Source organism: Monopterus albus, unplaced genomic scaffold (genome assembly GCF_001952655.1).
Source record: "Monopterus albus unplaced genomic scaffold, M_albus_1.0 scaffold18.1, whole genome shotgun sequence".
NCBI classification, from domain to species: Eukaryota; Metazoa; Chordata; class Actinopteri; order Synbranchiformes; family Synbranchidae; genus Monopterus; species Monopterus albus.
Genome location: NW_018127898.1, coordinates 6,142,781 through 6,164,221, shown reverse-complemented (window position 1 = coordinate 6,164,221; position 21,441 = coordinate 6,142,781). Strand labels below are relative to the sequence as shown.

The 21,441-nt window shown below is 40.6% G+C and overlaps 1 protein-coding gene across 2 annotated transcripts in view; it reads left to right on the top strand.

Annotated features, from left to right (window-relative positions):
• Nucleotides 1-21,441, top strand: part of tafa4b (TAFA chemokine like family member 4b) — a 40,524-nt gene that overhangs the window by 5,764 nt on the left and 13,319 nt on the right. The window contains exons 2-4 of one of the 2 annotated variants that reach the window (XM_020592668.1): nucleotides 8,363-8,522; nucleotides 10,986-11,110; nucleotides 19,527-19,682. In XM_020592668.1, the coding sequence (XP_020448324.1) occupies nucleotides 10,996-11,110; nucleotides 19,527-19,682 (271 nt within the window). In that variant the 5' untranslated portion in view covers nucleotides 8,363-8,522; nucleotides 10,986-10,995. The remainder of the gene's footprint in view (nucleotides 1-8,362; nucleotides 8,523-10,985; nucleotides 11,111-19,526; nucleotides 19,683-21,441) is intronic. The other variant, XM_020592669.1, reaches the window with a different exon arrangement.

Sequence of the window (21,441 nt, the reverse complement as noted above, 5' to 3'; positions counted from 1 at the left end):
AGAGTGTACGAGTGTGAGGGCCTGTTTATGTGAGAGAGGTTTAGAGGCTCTGCTTGTCTCAGGGGGGCAGAGTGATATGGTGTCATGCTCTGGAGACCCACAGACAAATTAATTCACTTATTGACACTGCTGACACGTCTCAGTGACTTTGTAAAATGAGCAATTGATCAGGCGTCCTCTCTTCCCCCACCCTCTGTCTTTGTCTCTCTTTGGCTCTCTCACACTCTATTTTCCCGACCTCTCTTTCTCCTTCTTTCCCTCCTTCTTTGCTGTTGCCTACTCTTTTCACTCTCTTCAGTTTCTATACCTGTAGGTTTCCTTCATTCACTCCTTTTCTTTTGCACAAGCTCTTCCTTTCCTTTGGCTGGTTAATCGACATGCGTGTCACGTACAGTAATTAATATAATTACTTGCAAGCCGGTCATTAGCAGCACAGGGGACTGATATAATCAAGATGTAGGTTTATCTGCATATTTGAGTTTCTGCGCTTATAAAAAAAAAAGAGCAGGACTATGTGCCTGTGTGTGTGTCAGAGAGAGAGAGAAGGAGAGCGACTTCTTTATCTGTGCGTCCGTTCATTTAAAGCTGTTGTGTAAAAGTGTCATGAGGCCCAGGGTTGACCGGTGCTTTTCAGCTTCAGAAAGGCTGAAACACAGAGAAAATCAAAGCAGGCTCCAGATCAAGGCTGCTTATTTTCCATTAATCATAATTTTGGGCACAAAGGATGGCTGCTGCTTGCTGGAGACTCACTGCGAGGGCCTCAGCCTCTTTCTGCTTGGCTCTGGGCTGCCATTTGATGCCAGCAGGCCCAGAAGAAAGGTCAGTCAGTGTTGGCAATATGCTAACACACACAGACTTTGTTGCTGTCAGTTTTTTTAAAATTTGTAGAACAGGGATCAGTGACTAGGTGTGTAGAAACTGCAGTATATGTTAAGTTATGCTGTCTCCCTCCCACCCTGCTCAGGTTTCACCAGTTCTCTCCTCTGTACATGTCCTTGTCTTGATCCTTCACTTGTGCGGATTGAGTACAAAAAGAAAAACATGGTGACACAAAACTGGTGAAAATAAACTACAGTATGATTCCAGTAAAAGAACAGAGAGAGAAGAGATAAAGAAAATAAGCACATTGTAGACAGAAGAGTTGGTTTCCCATTACCTGAAAATAGCTCTTCCTGTTTCAAATATGCAGTTAATGAAAATGCTAAATTTTGTTCTCACTTCCCAATCCTAACACTAGGTCTTGTTAGTACTTAGTTACTGGTAAAAATAGTACAGCCAGGATGTGAAAAGTGGCTTGCACTGGCATATGTGCATGTGCTTGCATATACAAGGGCTGGTATAAGACCTGACACAAAGGAAGACAGAGCTGTGGTGAAGCCAGAGAGCTTACTGATCGGGCAGAACAGTACTTAAAGATTGTGCTTCATCGTTCAACATCGCAGGGTTTAGTTTTGTTGTGATTTCTGGATGCAGCCAGAAAGAATAAAAGAGGAGTAACAACAGGAGAAAGGCATCGATATTGCAGTTACCTAGTTTGTCTCAAACAGAGAGGAGATGAATTCCTGTGTGTGGGAGTGTACAGCCATCTAAAAGTGTCTCCTTTTCTTTTCACCTTTCCATCCATCTTCCAGTGCTGAGGGACACTGACTTTTAATGGCCTTTTATTGCTTTATTAGAGCGCGGTGGATTTACGGCCCGGGCCGTGCCTCTGTCTGTCAGCTGCTCTGAGGAGGCTTGCTCTGATCTACGCCAACCTATGCTGGCTGTCTGGGTTTTAAACGACAAACTTGTATAGAGGAAACCTGGGACTGGGCCGTGGCCACAGACTTGTCGTGTTAGCAAGCTAATGTTTAGTGCTTGTGCTTTTTTCCCTCTCCATAAAACAAGTAACAGCATATATCTGCTTCTCCCCAGCCTCTGCTTTAGTGGGAGAGAGGTTGTTAAAAGACTTTAATAAGACATGCTAGCAAAGTGTGAATCTGACAGGTACATTCAGCAAAACCAGACTGTGAAGAAATATTGTAAAACAATGCAAGAGAAGTGATCTTTTTGACTGAAGAATAGATTTGTTATTGTGTTAGTATGTGTACACCAGCTGGAGAGGTGGGTCCAGACTCCCCTGGAGTGGCTCGTCATCTGATTCAACGCACAAACCACCACGCCATGGGACTCTGACTTTTATCTATGAAAAAAGGGGAGGGGAAAGAACCAGGGAAGTGAGTAGAGAGATGAGACAATGAGAAAGGAGACAAAGAGCGACCTTGGAAGACGCCAAAGACTACAGAAACAAAAATAGATGAATTATGTAGCCTCTTGCACATGCATACATACATACACACAAATCTTTACAGGCAACCATACAGTATATTATCTGGACACCGGATCCGAAGACAGTGGCTTGTGCAACAAGGTGGGATTTGGACTTAAGTGCAGACCGATCAATTGAGCTGTAATGGCACCTTAGTGCCAAGGCCATTCTCTGAACTCTGCAGTCAATATCAGAGCCAGGTAATGGTCCTGGGTTCAGACTTTCACTCACAACTGCCTCTTCTCTTTCTCCCTACTTGGCCATATCACCAAACAGAGGACCCTCCACTTATTTGCTTCTTGGTTTATTGGAGGAAACAATACAGTAGGGGAGGTGTGGTGGATAAAGATGGATTGCAATAAACATGTGCAGTGTTGCTATGTGCTCCTCAGATGGCTTTTGATCCTTTTCTCATATAAAACCTGTAACAATCATATATTATAAAATTCTATGAATGTGCAATTGCTGTGAACCTTAAATAGAAAACAGTGTAGTTTTAATTACACAATTACAGTATGAGGCCAGTCAAATCCCCATCAAGTTAATAATACCCAATTAAATGTGCCAAAGAATGGAAAAATATTTATTTATATGGAAGCTCAGTATATGAGTTAAATGATATTTGGTGCCAAAGAGGGCTCGTCAGGCCATGCCGTCATAAATCCTCAGAGCCCCACAATAAGCAACATCATTTTCCAGACCTAACTTACCCCTAACACAAAGCATCCCTGAACCCTATCGTCACCCAAGCAAAGAGCAGATATGTGGCTTGACACACAGCATCTGTATTGTATTTACTCATGTTAAGCAGCGGCTGGTCCAGCTGGCTTGTAATGGCAGTCACCTCTGAGCCGGGTCTGCTCAGTTATCCAACCACTGACACGGTTCTACCAAGATTGTCTAACAAAGGAAGAATACACTACTAATACCAACACCAAAACCAGTTCTGTGCAGGTGTAGGAGTGAAGCCAAGTCTACAGATTATACCTAAATATGTGTTCATGCTAGTTTAAGACACATTTGTGACATGTACTCTGTCACAAATAACCATAATGCAACCAAACCACCATGTGTAAAATACTGTACTGTGTTGGTGGTGTTAGTAGTATGTATTAGTGTAATGTTGTATATCAGCTGATGTACTGCCATAATCATGGACATCAAATCCACAAGAACAGAGGAGTTTATGTAAAGTTTAATCATGATTCTTATTTGATGTAGAACTGCAGCCAGTTTTCGGTGTGTGTCTGACTCAGACACAATGTCCAAGATTTCTACTTTACCGCCTTTGCCCAATGCCGCGCTCAGAACTCCCACACACACACAAAGTGCCACACACAAACATGAACATGCCTGATGATGCGTTTATTTATAGAGCTAAAAATTGGTGATACATGATTAGAACTTGCATTTGAGGGCATTGACTTTTTTGTAGGAGACAGAAAACACTGGGAAAAGGGAAAACAGATACAGTCATCTGCCCACTGATTAAGAGATTAAGATAAAAACAAGAAAAAGAAAGACACAAACTTGCAAGAGCGAGAAACATGAGACAGAATAAGAACCTTGAAAATAGCAGGCTGACCATAAGGGAATAAAAATATAAGGGGTCTCTGGTTTCTAAATACATACTGATGTGTTAATTTAAGCTTGTGTTTGTCCGTGTGTGTGAGAGGGTGCATTTGTGTGGGGGCACACACCCGCTCTGCCTGCCCAGCGACCCAGAGGAAATGGCGAGGAGCAACATATTGTAATGGCTTAGAATTGGAGGCAGACATACGCAGAAGCAGAACACTCCTCATCCTAACTGCATGTTAACACTGTGCATATCAGCAGAAATCTGAAATGCTTCACAAAAAATTCTATTGGGCTTTGTGCGTTTGCCCATTTCATTTTCAATATCTTTCTGCCTTAGGGAGATACACTTTGTTTTACACTGATATGCTGCTTTTTGTCTGCTCGGACCGTGTCTGGGCACTGAAATCAGTATCCTGAGATACTAGTGTGATGCTTACAGTATGTGGTCTTTGGTCTCACCGCCTTTCTGTTTTGTACACACACAGCTCAAAGACTATACTGATGTTTTTGTTCCCGTACCTGGGATTTACACATTTATTTTTCCTGTTTTGCTCACTTGCTTTTTCATATTTCACATAAATCTTTTAAATTCCAAATAAATCCACTAGTATTCAGTACAGAAAACTAGTTTTATCAGAGTAAAAAGACCTCTCAAACAGTATTTTGAGTATCATGGGACCTGAATCAAAGCACAGCCAGTTAATTTAGATAGGACACTGGATCTGATTTATGCTGGAGAAAATTCCAGGACACAGCACTGCCTCTGAAGAATTAATTTGTACAAGGCATTGATTAACTGGATGATTAAAAATAAATTAGTAAAATGTATAAACAAAATTCAAATCGCAGGTTTACAGACTGTTTTTCTTGTACTATAACTGTGATGGTGAAAAAAGCATGAGCGGACTGAGGTCATTTTAAACATTTGATGTTGGAATAAAGGCCTCTATTGCTCTAATGAAATTGCAAGCCAGTGTATCAGTCTCAGTGTAACAGAGATTCACAGGGTGAGACTGTGTGAGAGACCAAAGATAAAAGGCACACTGTAGTGATTACATCTTGCAATATGAATGTGTTGAACAGACAAACTGCAGGATGATTCTTACATTCTTCATGCATGCCAGTCATGGAAATACAAACATAGCTTGCTTAAATAAAGCACAAGAGCTAATATTTCAATGAGTTGATCCTTATGAGTTTAAATATGTTTATTCAAAGCTACAGTATGTATTTTTTTTTTCAAATTTTTTTTGTTGTAGAAACTTGCTCTAAACCTTGTCTTAATGTGGAGAGGTGCTGTCGAAGCCTCGTGTGACCCAGACTCACTGAACGGCTCCGGCAGCAGTGCAGAGATATTAGCTTCTAATAGGTTTTGAGAGGGATTGACCTCTTTAACCAATCAGAGATTTTGAATTATTTGTTTTTTTGCATTCTCATTTCTTGTAATTTCATAATAACAGATATCTGAAGAGCTGGTCAGAGCATGGCAGAGCGTAGCAGACTGTACTGGAGCATAGTGGAGCAGGGAGAGGGAGCAATTGATTCAGTTTCATGCTAGCGCTACCTTAAGTTACATTTTGTAGCTTTAATGCTATTATGCTCATCTTAACTTTATTTCTTATTCAAAGCACACACTCAGGTAGCCTTTAATAAGCTCAGGGGATTACTGAAACACTGATTTCTAAGGAATTACCTTGACAACACTGACTAAAACATCAGTCAAAACTAATCTTTGACCTGTTCATATGCTACAGTAGGTCAAGGGTCACTAACATCATCATTGTGAGAATCATGAATGCTCATAAAAAATATCATGGCAACTGAGCTAATATTCTCACGCAACCTTGCTCTGGACTAAAGTACTGGATGAGTCAACCTAATGACCAACAGCTCTCTCCATCCCTCGGTGGCTCACAAGGCAAAATCAATCACAGTTTGATGAAGACACTATCCACTGTGGAATTTTTTACAGATCTGTATCACATTCATGTTTTTATCATCTAGTTTTATAAACAGCTATTTAGAAAATGCAATTTTCCCATTGCATCCACTTAAGAAAGACAAACCAGAGATAAAACAGGGACAAACACTGCCACATACCAAGCAGGTGACACTAATGCAGTTTCTAATCTTCACAGGAGCTTGTCAACCTCCGGTAAATTATATCATCTCTGTGACTGACAAACAACAGGGTGTGAGTAACATCTCCAAAAGTGTCTTGCCGTTTTGTTTTTCATGTGTAACGTACATGCAGGTACTGTATGTATTATACTGTATGTGCAAGTAGAATTCTGCAGATGAGGTGTGTGTATTTGGTGATGCATGTGTGCTCAGAGAGCGCTGGCAGATGATGATGTTTGGATGCAGGGCACACAGATATATTTGTGGGCGAGGTGGGATTGTCTCATTGCATGTCAATGAACCCCTGTGTCACTCCTGCGTGATTACTGCAAGAAATGACACAAATCAGCCCTCCAGCCCTCAGAGACACAGAGAGGAGGTGGGGAGGGTGATATAGAAGGAGGGATAATTTTAGAAAGAGTGAGACTTGATGTTCTCAGATAATCTTGAGCATGACTGTGAATTGTTTGCATGTGTGTGTGTCGTTTCTGCTGCCAAATCCAACGGCCAGCTGAGCCCCACAAACACCTCTGATGCCCCCACTGAAACATAGTGGTGAATCTTTTGTATAAAATGTACCAGATTGTGTCTTCATAAGCATTAGCACATATTGTTTTGTTTTATATTTTTAACCAATTTATTGTTGTGTTTTAAGGCCACAGTCTGTGTGTGAGACTGTACAAGTGACAACATTGCTGTGACTGACTGGATGTATTGTTCCTGATGTCCCGACGAGACTGAGCTGCATCTGGAGACACACATTTACACATACATACAGTATACACACACATGCACTATTGTGCTCTTTTAATGAGTGCATGAGAGAACAAAGCTGATAAAAATGCATGCCATGGCTCAGCCTAAAAAAGAGAATAAGAAATGGGCTACTGTGCTGCCATGCAGCATGCCTAATCACTGCACACACACACACACACACATATACAGCACATGCACCTTGACACTGTATTGGAAAGAATCACATTGAGACACACAAATACACCGACACAAGTACAGACATTGCACAAAACAAATAAAAACACAAATGCTAATCTAAAATATAAAAATATCACTCCATTGTACAGGCCGGCACCGATATTGATTCTGCTTTTGCAGTGCCCTTACTCTACAGAGGCATATGGTTAAGAGGCCCTTACAAGTTCACGTTTGTGTCTGCTTACATAGTATATGATCCACTATATGTTTACAGTGCAGTTTGTTAATGCTCCTAACATTCTTGCTTTTCATCTTCTACAATCTTTTCTTTCCTCTGGTTACCTCACCATCTGTTTTTGTCCTTCTTTTGATCCTGTCTTTGTCTCATCTGGGTTACTACTTTAATATGAAAGACAATTTATCTTCGTTAATAGTTGCAAACAGTGCTCATTAATTCTGCCTCGCTTTTATTGCCCCATTTGTCATCTACATAGAAATATGTGCTTGTACCTGATGATGTATGTCTTCCTGATCTTTCACCGGTGTCTGTTGTTGTTGACTTGTTTCCCACTAGGGGGCAGTGGCACTATGCTGATGGTTCAGAGGAGATATCAGACTTGGTTTGGAGCTGACACCTTCCCAGAAACTTTCTGAGCATGTCAGAGGACTGACTAGCATATCAATGAGTCATGATGAATAATGAAGGTTCGAGGAAAGGAGAACATTTTGTTATTAATGTGAATCTGTTGTCTTTCATTTAGATTGCTGAGTTAGTCCCTTTGTAAAGAGAGGTGTGTTGACACTGTTATGGCGGGGCTGGTAATTTACTCTGTGACTGTGTGTGTGTGTGTGTGTGTGTGTGTGTGTAAACATGCATCAGAAGCTGTCAATCAGATGTAATTAGGGAGTCTCTCCTGCTGTCCTCTGACACTGTTTGAATTTACCTTGCAAACACTATGCAAATGTACTGTACGTGTGTGTGCATGTGTGTGGATCATCAGTTTGTGTTTATGGCTTGACTGAGTATCTGATTTTCTGCTGGTAACTGGTTAAGCTATGAGGCTATTTTGCATGTTTTACTTACGTCCACCCATTTTGAAATCAGTTTAGGTTTTGCAGTGTTATGTACACCAATTTAGTGTGTGTGTGTGTGTGTGTGTGTGTGTGTGTGTGTGTGTGCATGTCAGAGAGAGACAGAAAGAGGGAGAGCTGTGTGTGATGTCTAGAGTGGGGATCACATTGAGCCTGGGGGTAGGTGAACCTATTGTAAACAATGGATCTGACAGAATCTAGGCCTTCACATCTTTACTTCTGTGTGCGTTTATGTGTGTAGACCTTCATACAAGGCCATTGGAGGCCATTGAGGAACCCCAGGGCAGACTGACCTCTCTGACCGAGTGTCTTTGTGCCTCATCTCTTTAGGGGCTTTGTCTGTTTGAGGTGAGGAAGAGGAGAAGCAAGAGGAAGAAGAAGAAGACGAGGAGAGCTGAGGTGTGAGTGAATGCAGCCATGGCTTGTACTTCTTGTTCATAGAGGAGCTACTCAGTGGAAGTGAGTTCACAGGAGACAGAGTTACCAACAGGTGAGATAATGTCCTGCCTAGATGCACAGGATGGCACAAAACAAAAAGTATACAGACAAGAAAAAACATAAGGCTGATACTAAGAATTATTTTAATTAATGACTGATTTATTGTTTAGTTTATAAAGGAAAGGAAAGCATGAACATGCCCATCACAAGTTCCCAGAGCTCAAGTTGACATCTTCAGATGATGTCAAATATTGGATTTAAGTTAAGTTTAGTTTAAAAATCCCACGGCTGATAGAGAACACAGACGTTTTGGCATAGCAGCTTTCCTCAGTGTAGTCAACTTATACTGCCACTCAGACACTTCTACCCAGCCAGCGTGATGAGTTCAGGTGGAACTGATAACACTAATTAGTGCTGCCTCATGTCACTAAACAGGAAAACAAGCAATCAATACAGCACTTCACTGCAAACAGGAATCTCTACTCCTGTATATGTATATTTTCTTACTCCTGTCTATATATTTTACTCACACTCATGTATAACCTGTAACTCCTGCAATGTCTGTCTTGTCCTTGTAAAATGATTTACTTTGGAAAAACAAAAAGCAAGAGAGGCAATCCAACAGGATGAACATACAGTAGATGTTCCATTAAGAGGGATTATGTCAATTCACCAGTAGCACAGCATTTTATGGAAAAGAACCATACAGGAAAAGATCTAAGGTGCACTGATGTTGATACTGTGGATAACACTTTCTTAAAACTGGAGGCAAAATGGATTTATAGACTCAACAGTTTGTTCCCAAATGGCCTGAATGAAGAAATGATTCTCACACTGTACGTATAAAGACCTCCAGTTCTTTTCAACTGTGATGGCTTGCTAACTTGATGTAGTAGTTCAGATGTTGGGGGCCTTCAAATTGAACTGATTTAACCTATTACAGTTGGTTTGTAGTAAATCATGTAGTAGGATTAAATATATAAATCGTCTGACTCAAGTTTGAATTTCCCATTTTTCTAAGGGTTCTAAGGTTTAGCATAGCACAAAATGGTGCACAGGAGTAAAATATATGACCTGTGGTAATGGATGGAGGTTATCTTGTATATACTGTATGTTTGCAGTGAAGTGCTGTTACTGATTGCTTGTTTTCCTGTTTAGTGACATGAGGCAGCACTAGTTTCTGTTATCATTTCCACCTGTACTGATCACACTGGCTGGGTAGAAGTGCCTGAGTTTCAGTCTAGGTTGACTACACTGAAGAAGGCAGCTGTGCAGAAATGTCTGTGTCTATCAGCCATGTGATTTTAAAGAGTAAAACTTAAATTTGAGGCATCTTTCAGACGGTGAAGGCCTTTTTGATTTTGCTTGACCCTTGCTGAGAGCACCTGACTTATATTTTAAACCCAGTCTTTTTTTTTAACAATAGATCTGAGAGGCAGAGACCTGCCTTTTGCTTGAAAAATAATATAAACCATTATCACAAATGCAGTCTATTAATTTTAAACTTGTCTCAGCAATACCAATAGAAGAGTGGAATGATTCGTTGGTCAACAAAAAATAAATCAGTAATTTTTTGATAATTAAGAATTTTCTTTCAGAAAACGTCATTATCACCTTCATGGAGGAAGATTTATTGTAGGGCTGTTGGATTAGACTGCATTAGTTTTTGCTAGGTGTCCCTAATGAACCGGCTAACTGATATGTTGTTGTTTCAGCTTATTGATCAGATAAAACAAACATTTTATCAATTTGGGCCTTGGGAAATTGAAAAGGCTGATTTTTACTATTTTTGGACATTAGCAAAATTAATCAATTAATCAAGAAAGTAATCTTCAGTATAACTGATAATAAATTAATGATTAGTTTTAGACTTAAACCAACTATTATTTCTGGCCTGAGCCTTATGTTTCTTTTATTGTGACCTGTCGTGACTCGTAAAGTCCTTTTTTTAAGTGTCTGCTGCCAGAAGAAAATTGAAAGAGTTAATCCTAATGTAAAATTAATAGGTATAAATGGATGCTGGCAGCATAGTGGTGGTGCCAGTGAGTTACTGATACCCTCTGCGTCTACAGTGTGTGTGTGTCTTTGTATTGCTTACATTATAGGGACAAAACCCGTTAACACACTCACATTGTGGGGACTCGGCCTTCAAGGAAATCATTGAATTCTAGGGTGGCAACATGATGTGAGGTTAAGGTGGGGTTAGGTGTTAGGCAAGTAGTGGTTATGGTTAAGGTTAGGATAAGTCTATAGGAAATGAATGTAAGCCAATGTAAAGAAAGGAAACACAGTGTGTGTCTGTGTGTGCAGGTCCATTCTGTTCTCAAACTTGGCATTTTTCCTTTGACCCTTCCCAGCTCACCTCTCACACTGCTTGTTCAAAAAGCAATATTTTTTTTTTCTGTGCTGCTGTGCCTCCTGTTTTTTTTTTGAGATTTCTAACCTCTTCTCATGCCCTCTTCCTCTTCCCGCTCCCCCTTTGCTCCCTCGTTGCCCCTCTCTCTCCTCTGTCCAGCTCTCTCAGGATGAAACTGTGGGGGAGGACAGCTTGGCCTTTTCAGGTGACCTTCCTCGTTGCCTTGGTGATGCTCTGCATTGACCCAGTGTCCACTGGCAACCGTAACCATCGGGGACCGACAGGTACACCGGGTCTTGCTCTGAACCCCCATTCCAACACCATGAGAGGTTAATTACACTGTCACTATGGAGGTACAACACATGTTCCCCGAGCCTGTCACTGACTGAGCCATCCCCATCCCGGAGGAGGGGTGGGGGAGGGGGAGACGGCTGACCAGGGACAATTTGCTGTGTCCCTCAGTATGACAGAATGTAATCTAGACAAGACCTCGTTTTGGATTGAGACGCAAACACACAAACCCTTGTTTGAATGATCGAGCCCAAACAGATACAAATGGCACTTAAGCTGTCAGGAGCTGTCAACACAAATAGATGCAGGCATCCAGTTCAGGGCTGATGCTGTTGCTCTCAGGCAGCCTGATTCTTCATGATTTAGAAGTCACTTTAAAATGTGGTGAATATCTCCTGTAGAAGATGACATGACAGTTAATCCTGAAGCCCATAATTGTCAGTCCCTACATAATATGCCTAGTTCTGCACTCCCCCCTTTATCCAAAGCCCCCCTACACTTATTCCCAGAGATACCCCTAAAAAGAAGTCAGTGTTGACAGGCCCACAAGCTAAATCAGTTCTCTGTCTTTAATTTCTGTGAGTCATAGAGACAAGCCTCCCCCAACCGAAAAATGACTAACATAGTCTTATTAATATTCCATTGGGTCTGGCTACAGGAACAGTTATGCTGAGTCACAGCATCTTGTGCCTCAACTTGCTGGAGACACCCTCCCAAGTCACCTCTTCCTTGCACTTAATTATGACAGTGTCCTTAATTATCTCTTGGTTTCTTTGCTCTCACTGCTTGTGTTTTGCAAGGTGACCTTTATGTGCCACAGAAGCGCTACCAGCAACCAGTCTGTGCAGCAAGCAATGGTATTAGTTTCCTTTTTGATGGCGAGGAGGCAGCCTGCTTACGGCAGGGACACTACTAATTGCAGGCCCTGTGTATTGTGAAGGTCAGCATGGGTATCCACCTCATTCTTGCTTCCCTCTCGCTGTGAAACGAGATGCCTTGCTCTCAAAGTATCTAGTGCTTTTTATTAGAGGGTTTACTTTAATTGATGGGAGTTTAGGCCTCGTTGGCTGTGAATACAAACATGACACACACACATACAAGCACAGCAATGTGAGGCTGGAAAATAATTGGCTGTACCTTATGACTGTTAGTTTTCTGTGTTGTCTACTTAAGTGCTGTTTTGTCAGCAGCTCAGTGAGGCATTAGTTTGATCCATGTTGCTGGCGATGTACCATTAGCTGCCACATGGTGGCTCTAGAGGTCAAAAAATGCTCAGCCACAAGTATGTGTGTATTTTTTTATGCCTTATTCTCATTTACTCAGTGTCATTCTCAGAGACAATATATCACTTTACAGTAGTTCACCTCAAAGGCTCAAAGGCACACACACACATATATATACAGTACAACAGTTCTGCAAATAAATATAGTCATCAACTTCAGTTTTTGGTGAACAGCATAACAAAGCACAGTCTCCACAATAACTATACAGCTGAATCAACACATCTCTAAAACAGATTCTACAAAACTGAACATTATCACCTTCATGCATGTATTGCAGGACAGCTATATTAATTAAATCCAAGGTCTAAGTCCTGGATGATCCCCCATTCTTTTATAACCTACTGTAGCTCTGAGGTTATGGCAAAGAAAGAAAAATACACATACAGGTAAGATCAAACAAAACCTGTGTATTTACAGGAACTACAGTGAATACACTAAAATATATGAATGGAACAAACAATATATCAGTGGAGAGAATGTTTAGGGTTATGGCACAATGCTGCAACATTAAAATAAGGACAACTAAAGCAAACTAAACAAAGAAAATGTGGTGGTGGGGGGCAGAAGTGGAGCAAGAGGGTAGGAATGGGGACAACTGATCCTAAATGCATTTTGGATGGACTGGTCAGTTGCACCCAGCTGTACTAATACAATTTCTATCCACCAGAACTTGATGGGAGACACAAAACACAAAACACAAAACACAAACAGCCCAAGGCAAGACACAAACCTGATGGGCCACACATGCCACCAGAACAGCTTCACTGTACCACAGCATTGATTCTACAAGTCTCTGAAGTCTACCGGAGGGATGAACATCATTCTTCTAACTATATTCTCTCATTTGACATTTTGATGGTGGTGGAGATGCCACCCAGCACGTCTGTCCAAAATCTCCCATAGGTGTTCAACTGTAGCATATGAGTCCCATCATATTCATTTACATCAAACCATTCAGTGACTCGTCTTGTCCTGTGGAGGGGGCCACTGTTATACGGGAGGAAACCACTCAGATCCAGATAGAAATAGGATAGAGGAGATCTCTCAGAACGGTTCTGTACAAATTTGCAGTGGCCTTTCCCCCTAAGTGGCCAAGTGAACTCTAACCATGCCAGCATCTGCCTCAGAATCAATGAAATTGAACTGAACTTTTCATATGGTGCTTTGTCATTCTTTTTTGAATGCTTAAAATTAAACTAACTTTTGCCCTCGAACTTTGACCATTAGAGAATGACTCAGGCGGTATCCCCTCCTCTGCTCCCTCCACTCCTCCTTGCCCTCCTGTCCTGCCTGTGAAACTATGTCATATATGGTAACTACAGCTGGAGAGAGACTTGGCAGTCATGCAGCTCAGCAGTAACATGAACATGAATGGAATATTGTCCACAGAGCCTGTGGTTTTCAGTGCCATTGCAACGACGCCGGTCCTTTTTCCTAAAACAGTAACACAAACAAATTATACAAAGGAATGTTTTCCCAGTGATATTGATATAGTAGTAATGTTCCTGTAACTATCCCATCACGATCACTCGTTACACATAGCGTTATAAGGCAACCGTGAGTTGTATGTGAAACAAGAAAAATTTGATGTTACGTTTTGATAGTTGAACAAACTCCTCACTTTTCTAGTTGTGTTGATGGTGTAGATTATAACAATGTCTCACCAAAATGCTTCATGGGCTGCTGTGTTATGTCTAACATAAACTGGACCAAAGCTGAGCAAAAATTAGCAAATTGATCAAAATGACTTTATTTAATAACTCAGGGGTATGTTTCGGTTTCTGCTAATTGAACAACAAAACACTAACATTGCATCTAGTTGGAATGACTCTAAATTACAACCAGAATAATTCAGTACAAATGTACAAAACTGAAATGCTAACATTAGCTTGCTAATGATGCCGACATAAACACGTTAGCCAGCTGCAGTAATTAGCCATCTAGCAGGAAGAAAGCCACATCTGTGTCAAATTTTAGTCTTTTGGATGATTGCAATGCTCTCCATCTCTGAAAGGCCAAACTGATCCTAACTCTGGTTTTGCCTCATTCTTTGTCGCACTCTTTCTGTGCTACAGAACATGGCCACTTGGGTCTAACAGGTCTGCTCCCATACTGGGTTGTACCTGCACAGGAGGCCTACATGGGCTGTCTTTGAAATGAGCCATACTGGTTTGAAAAACATACCTCATAACCTTAGATCAATGGGGCTGTGGAAAAAGTGTGGCACGGATTTTACAGCAGGGAGAAAACACTTCTAGACAATTTTCAAAGTTATTTGAGATGAATAGTTCAGTTACTTGCTTAACTCATATGGCAGCTGTTCACAACATGTTACAGCTTGATTAGAGAACCAAACTTTTTTTTTCTTCGACATATTGTTCATCCCTGGTTTAACATGATGTAGATCACAAAATATATTTTCACTTTCCAAAAAAAGAGATTTGTTCGTGAAGTCATGGAGTGTTAGTGGGACCTCCTGTGCTCACACTGGCTCATGTGAGGAACTCCCATACATACTCAGTTATTTCTGCATGAAAATGGCTTCTGTCAGGGCTATTGTCATATTTATGCTATAACAAGCTTGTTGTAGACACATCTTAGACTATATGTGTGTGCACACTCTGCTCCTGTCTGTGCGTCGTTATCTAAGCTTCTTTAAGATGCTGTAAAAAATAGCAAGTAGGCTTTATTGGGAATAGATTTGTTGAGTACTCAGCTGTACTGGGGAACTGTTATGATAATTAACATAAAGCCAGAGGAGGCACGATCTAGGCCTGTTAAACACTGATAATGCCAGGAGGATTGATGAGCTGTGCTGGACCAGGGTGAGGAAGCGATAAAGCAAGTGAGGAGAGAGGGGCGATGGAAAAGGAAGGGCAATGGGGGATCAAAATGGCAAATGCACAAGAATAGATACAGTTACTTTATTGTTGTCACTACATCGTAAAACACAACAAAACTTTGTCTGGCACAATTCCCAGGTAGCAGCAGCTGTCTAGGATAAATAGACTATACCAAACAAAAAAGCAAACAAACAAGTAAATGAATAAATATTCCACTCAAAAATAGATAAAATTCTAAAATTCCAACAATTCATTGTTTCAAATACAAATAATGTTGGTTAAAATGATAAAAAGGTAATGAGCTGCCATAATTATCAAAGAAATGAGAATGGGTTAAAACTGAGAAAGGAAAACATTTGGAGATTCAGGTGTAACATCTGAATATGTTGATTTATAAAATAAAGAGGATTCGGGAAGATCTTTGCCATTGCTCTTCTATCTTCTTCCACACAACTATCATTTTAATCTTGCTGTCTTGAACCTTACCAGTGTCTTCCTACAGAGACATACAGTGCAGTGTGTCCTCTGGCCTTTCATAGCAATGGACTTGATTGTCAGATATTGACAAGGGAAAGGTACAGGTTTTTGATAAATTGCAAAGTGCTCCTGCTTGTCTGTGTCTGTCAGAATACATCAATCGCCTGGCTAACCCATCAGTTCAAGGTAGCTTGAACTGATGGGTTAGCCCTATCGCACAACATCCCGTTCCCCTGCCACGGGAATAGAAGCGTTTAGCCATGCTCGAGAAGTCTTTTCATCTCAGTGTGTGCTGGGCTCTATTACACTGAGATGGCCCAAACAGAATGGTTTAAAGGCAACACTGAGACATTAGATACACTGTTATGTGTATATGGCTGGAGGCCGGCTGCTCAGCTCATGAATCTTAAGCAGATGAGCGGTGAGAAGCAGCCGTGCCAAACAGGGGCTGGTGAGAAAAGGTAAAACTGAGAGTGCTCAGGGTTGTGCTGCGGTACTCGAGTCCGCTCGCCAGACCACTTTTCTGATTTCTCAGACTTGTCTGACTGTTTCGATTCAGACCTCTTGGCTTTCTATGGTTTCGCTGTAGTTGCTCTGCACGGCAACTCCTAGTTATTGACCTGGGTTTAAGCTTTTAACTTCTGGAACAATGGACATCATCTGAAAATGGACTTTTCTGTGGCATTCTGCTGCAGAAAATCACAAGGTTTTTATGTTGACACTTTCCCAGTTTGTTCTGTAAGAAACACACAAGAAAGCAATTTTAAAACATTGACAATGTTGAAATATTTTTATCATGCACAAAAAATGCTAATATTATTTCATGGTAGACCAGTGTTATTCCTGTAAATATCTGACATTGCTTCACACCTTGTGTCTCTGGGCAGCAAGAGTGAATGGTTTTAAGATTATTTTCCCACATTTAGGTAACACCTCATAAGAGTGTTACTACCTCACCCCAGGATAGAAGACAGTTTTTCACTGTCAGTATTTTTTTTTAGTTTTCTCAGAAGCTGAGAGCAAAATCACAAACTCAACAGACTTGTTTATTCTGATGTTGATGTTGTTTTGAGCTATGCTGTGAAATATGCTGTGAGATGAAAGAAGCTTCTTTGTGCAGGTCTAAAGAAGTGGACATGCCTGCAGTCACTGGGAAAAGCTACTTGTTTCCCACACAGGAAAGCGGGGAACAAAGCAGCTTTAACTCTTTTTTTCATCTCTTTCATCTGCAGGATATGATTTACTATAACTCTGTAGACTGGAAAATCATATTCCTTCACTACTTCATTAGACTTATGGTCATGACACTTAAAAAAAATATTATAAAGAACTGCATCTTTGGCATATTTCATTTTATTCCAGCTAACGTTAGTTACAAAGGCATAAAAGAAAAAAAGCATCATCTCTATCTTTTTTCATCATCTCTAAACACTAAAGTTGTTTTCAGTGTCCTTTGAAAAGGAAGACTTTTAAAATGCTTTTTAAAATACCGAGGGCCTTCCAGCCTGTTTTCTTTAAGTAATAGAAATCTCTTTCTGAAAAGAATGTGGACCATCCTTAATGTCCTTACACCAGTTAGAATTTTTTAATCAATGTACAATGTACGAACCCGGGCCTGTTTTCAAAAAAGGAGCATAAATTAAGTTTGGGTGGATTTATCTTCCAACGTTCCGACTTTCAAAGCTTCAGCTTACAGTAGGTCTGACGTAGGCAATACAGAGTGAACCGTGAACTGTCTGACCTCATTATGCCAGCAGGAGGTGAGTCGCTCTTTGTTCTCTCTGCTACCAGTGACACCACTCCCCCTCCTTCTGTGTGACTTGCTCTCTTTTCACTAACAAGCTGCCTATTTCTGAGAGAGGGGCAGCCGGCTGACCAGGCTTACCCAGCCAACACTTCACACTGACAGTGGAATTCATTTTCAGTACAGAATAATAATAATAATGAGGGTGAAAGTCTGATCGAAACAAAGACAGTTTTGAAACGTACTTGAAGTTTGTTTTTTTTCCTTCAGGGCTTTTAAACTGTGATTGTTAATGTTATAATTATGAGTTATGTTCTTTTCCAGGTTTCTTTCAGAACACATAGGCTGTATGTCTTTGTGCACGTATGTGTGTGTGTGTGTGTGTGTGTGTGTGTGTGCAGCTGCTCCAGCCTCAGGAGAGCCTGAGACCGAGGAGTGAGGGAAATGAAAGTGGAGGGATGATAGCGGAGGGGCGCCCTCAGAGAGCCAGGGATCATTGATGGGGCTCTCTGGAGAAGAGAACAAACAAACTTTAAATCAGAAAGGATGAGAGGGGCCATGGCCTGCAGAAATGGAACCCTCTACACACAATGCGTGTGTGTGCTGTGTTTGTGTGTTTGCAGCTGTGTGTATGTATGCACACTTGTGTGTCTGCCTGCAGAGCTCATTCAGCTGGGCATGAAAAGTTTTGGAGTCTGGGTAAAGTCACGTACATAAATGAAATCATGGCTTATGGTACAGTATGACCAAGGTTTTTCCAGGGCTGTAAAGAGGCTTATAGGTAGTAATGTCACCAGCAGGGTTTGCTGTGCTCAGGGAACGGTGCCAGAGACTCAACAAGCTTTGAGAGTGAAAATAAGGTAGCTGGAACCCATTCAGGAGCCATAAGCAAGGCCTTCCTCCTAAGAGAGTCATACCGAGTTTAATGTAACATTAACATGCAATGCGCACTTACATTAATATACATTGTCCTCACAGCATCCTCATGTACACATACTGTAGTAGATGCAGTGATCTTACATCATACAGTACATAGCATTCTTATTCATGCACATACAGTAATATTGCTGTAATATTGCAATATTGCTTCAGTAGCATCATGTACATAAAGATTTTGCAACTGGACAGAAATCGAACCTGGGCCGCAGCGGCGAGAACATCGAATCCATAGCCACTGGTCGCAACTGGACATAAATTATTGGATTAAAATTTACTTTAAGTTAATAATTTATGCCCTTCTGTCTCATTATTGTCAGGGGAATGGTATAATTAACCAGGCTGATGTTCCCAGGGAAGTGTGGAGATAATCAAGCAAAATTAGATGCTGTTTGTGTGTTGGAGGTGTCAGGTGAAAAGCAATTGTCCTCATATTGGTGATGACTTTCAGAAACATGCACACATGAATTCAGAGAAGCCCACATAAATATGCACTCACAGGCAAAAAGAAATGTCAGAAAGGCAGATATATGCATGCAGGTGCAGACGAGCAGCCATCTGCACACACTTATTGTACAGTGTAGTATATATTTGTATACATACTATGGGCTCAAAAGTGCCTATAAACACACACACTTCACAGCATGTAACAGTTACGGATGGACTGCCCCTCTACACAAGTCCCTGAAAAATGTGCATGACTTTGCATAATGTTTTAATTTGAAAGGGATGCAAAGAAATTATTTTTCAACATATTGTGCTGTCCTCTTTTATCATCCTGCACACAGTGACAACAACAAAGCCATCTCTGTGATGAAGTTAATCAGGGCACGGGGCTGAGAATACTGCAAAAGCAAAATGTCATTAAAGAGGCTTTACTTATGAATCAAAACGTGTGAAACTGGAATAAGTCCAGGAGTTTACACAAAAGTAAATCATTTAGAGATTTGTTTATTCCTCAGAGAGGCTGTTGTTGTGAAGATTTGATTATTCATGGAACAAATTTATGTGAATGTCAACTTTTTTTTTTTGCAGGAAAATGTCAAAATACCAATAAGACACTTTTTAAAAGTCCATGAATTTCCAGCACATAACCCCCCTCTCCTATCCTTTCTGTCTTTTTCAGTCTCGTACCAGGTGAAGCAGGGGACATGTGAGGTGGTGGCCGTTCATCGCTGCTGTAATAAGAATAAGATTGAGGAGCGCTCTCAAACCGTCAAGTGTTCCTGCTTCCCGGGGCAGGTTGCTGGCACCACTAGAGCCAGACCCTCCTGTGTGGAAGGTAAAAAATCTACAACCCTGTGTGTCTGTGTTTGTGTGAATGCGTACATTCACTTTTGCAGCCTCAAGATCCAGATCCACCATATTTTATATGTCTAACTTTAAGCATAATTTCTAAAATCTGCAAATGTAGCTATACAATCAGTCTGTATTTGTTGAAAAGAAAGGGAGGTGATCCGTGTAGTGCTTAAATGTTTTTCAATATATAAAATGAATTATACAAAATTAGATTTGAATTCAACTAAAACAATGCATTTTTCTTTTGTCAGATGTATAAGAGTTAGTAGAAATTTTCCATTGGTGAAATGTTGAATAAACAATTATAAAAACTCTCTTTCTACTCATGCCATGGGTTTCACAGTCTGCAACAACTTGCATCTGATTGGGGGCTGTTTCGCTCATTTTCTGGTGCCAGCCGCTGCACCTGAAAGTGTTCATTAGGTATGCAAACACAGCAGCCACATTGCCCCCATGCCAAAACACAGGCTTGCCAATGCTGACAGTCTGAGCCAATATACGAAATGTGCCATGTAGAGCTATCAAGTTACATACTACCTCTGGTTATTTACATGGGAGTGCACAGTATTTTTTCTAAGAGTTGGCGATGATGCTCAAAGTGCATTTAGTAGGAAAAAAAGTTGGTGTAACTCTCTTACATCTGTGATGTCATTGGAAGACAGGATGTAAACCGTGAAAGCAGGCGGGATGACTGGTTAGTTGGCCTGCTTTGTTGACCAATCAGATGCAAGTTGAGCCTGGCACTTAATCTGGCCTCTCAAGTGACCCGGGAAGTAAAAGTAATAAAAATATTTGTTTTCTGATTTTCTTTTTCCATTTTCTTTTCAAAATTCCACAAATATAAATTTTAAAAAAGAGTCAAAAATTGTACTTATTTACTGATCAGAGAAATTTAAAATACACCTTTGGAAAATTTATTTCAGCTCTTCTTCACACAAATATTTGAAGATGTTGTACCACCTGGCAATTATTCTACCAGAGATGCTCACTGATCTCCAGTCAATGGTCAATGAAGTAACCAGTAGTACAGTATTAAAACTATATTATAATTACAGTCAGGAAAATATTCAAACCCAAAATGCTGTATTTTCATGGTGGCACCATTAAATGTTTGAGTTATCTTGTGCATCATTTTATACACATTCACCCACAGTTCTGCAGTAGAGCCGCTACAATTCTGTTTGGTATCTATTGGAACCCTTGAGAACATGGATAGAATTACAAATGAGGTTTTGTACATTTGGACAGCGCCTTGCTGCACAGCCTCTTTTTATTATTAGTGATGTGCTGCTGAATCAGACAGGATCAAACAGGATAAAATGTTTTTAATCATCTCGCATCATTACAATTGCTACTATAACTTCTTACCTAAAACAAATCATTGCCTGATTCATTTTGACATATCTGTGACACAAATAAATAAGTCCAGGGAAGGAAGGAGTAATAGATTGTGCAGCTAAGTTGGATTTTGTATGAAAATAGATGTTTTTTTGTTTTTATCAAATCAAATCAAATCAAATCAAATTTATTTGTATAGCGCCAAATCACAACAAAAGCCATCTCAGGACACTTTACAAAGTAAGGTCTAGACCTTACTGTTATCAATATTATTACATAGGGAAAACCCAACAAATCCCCCTTGAGCAAGCACTTGGCGACAGTGGGGAGGAAAAACTCCCTTTAACGGAAGAAACCTCCGACAGACCCCGGCTCTTGGTGGGCGGCCTTCTGCCTCGACCGGT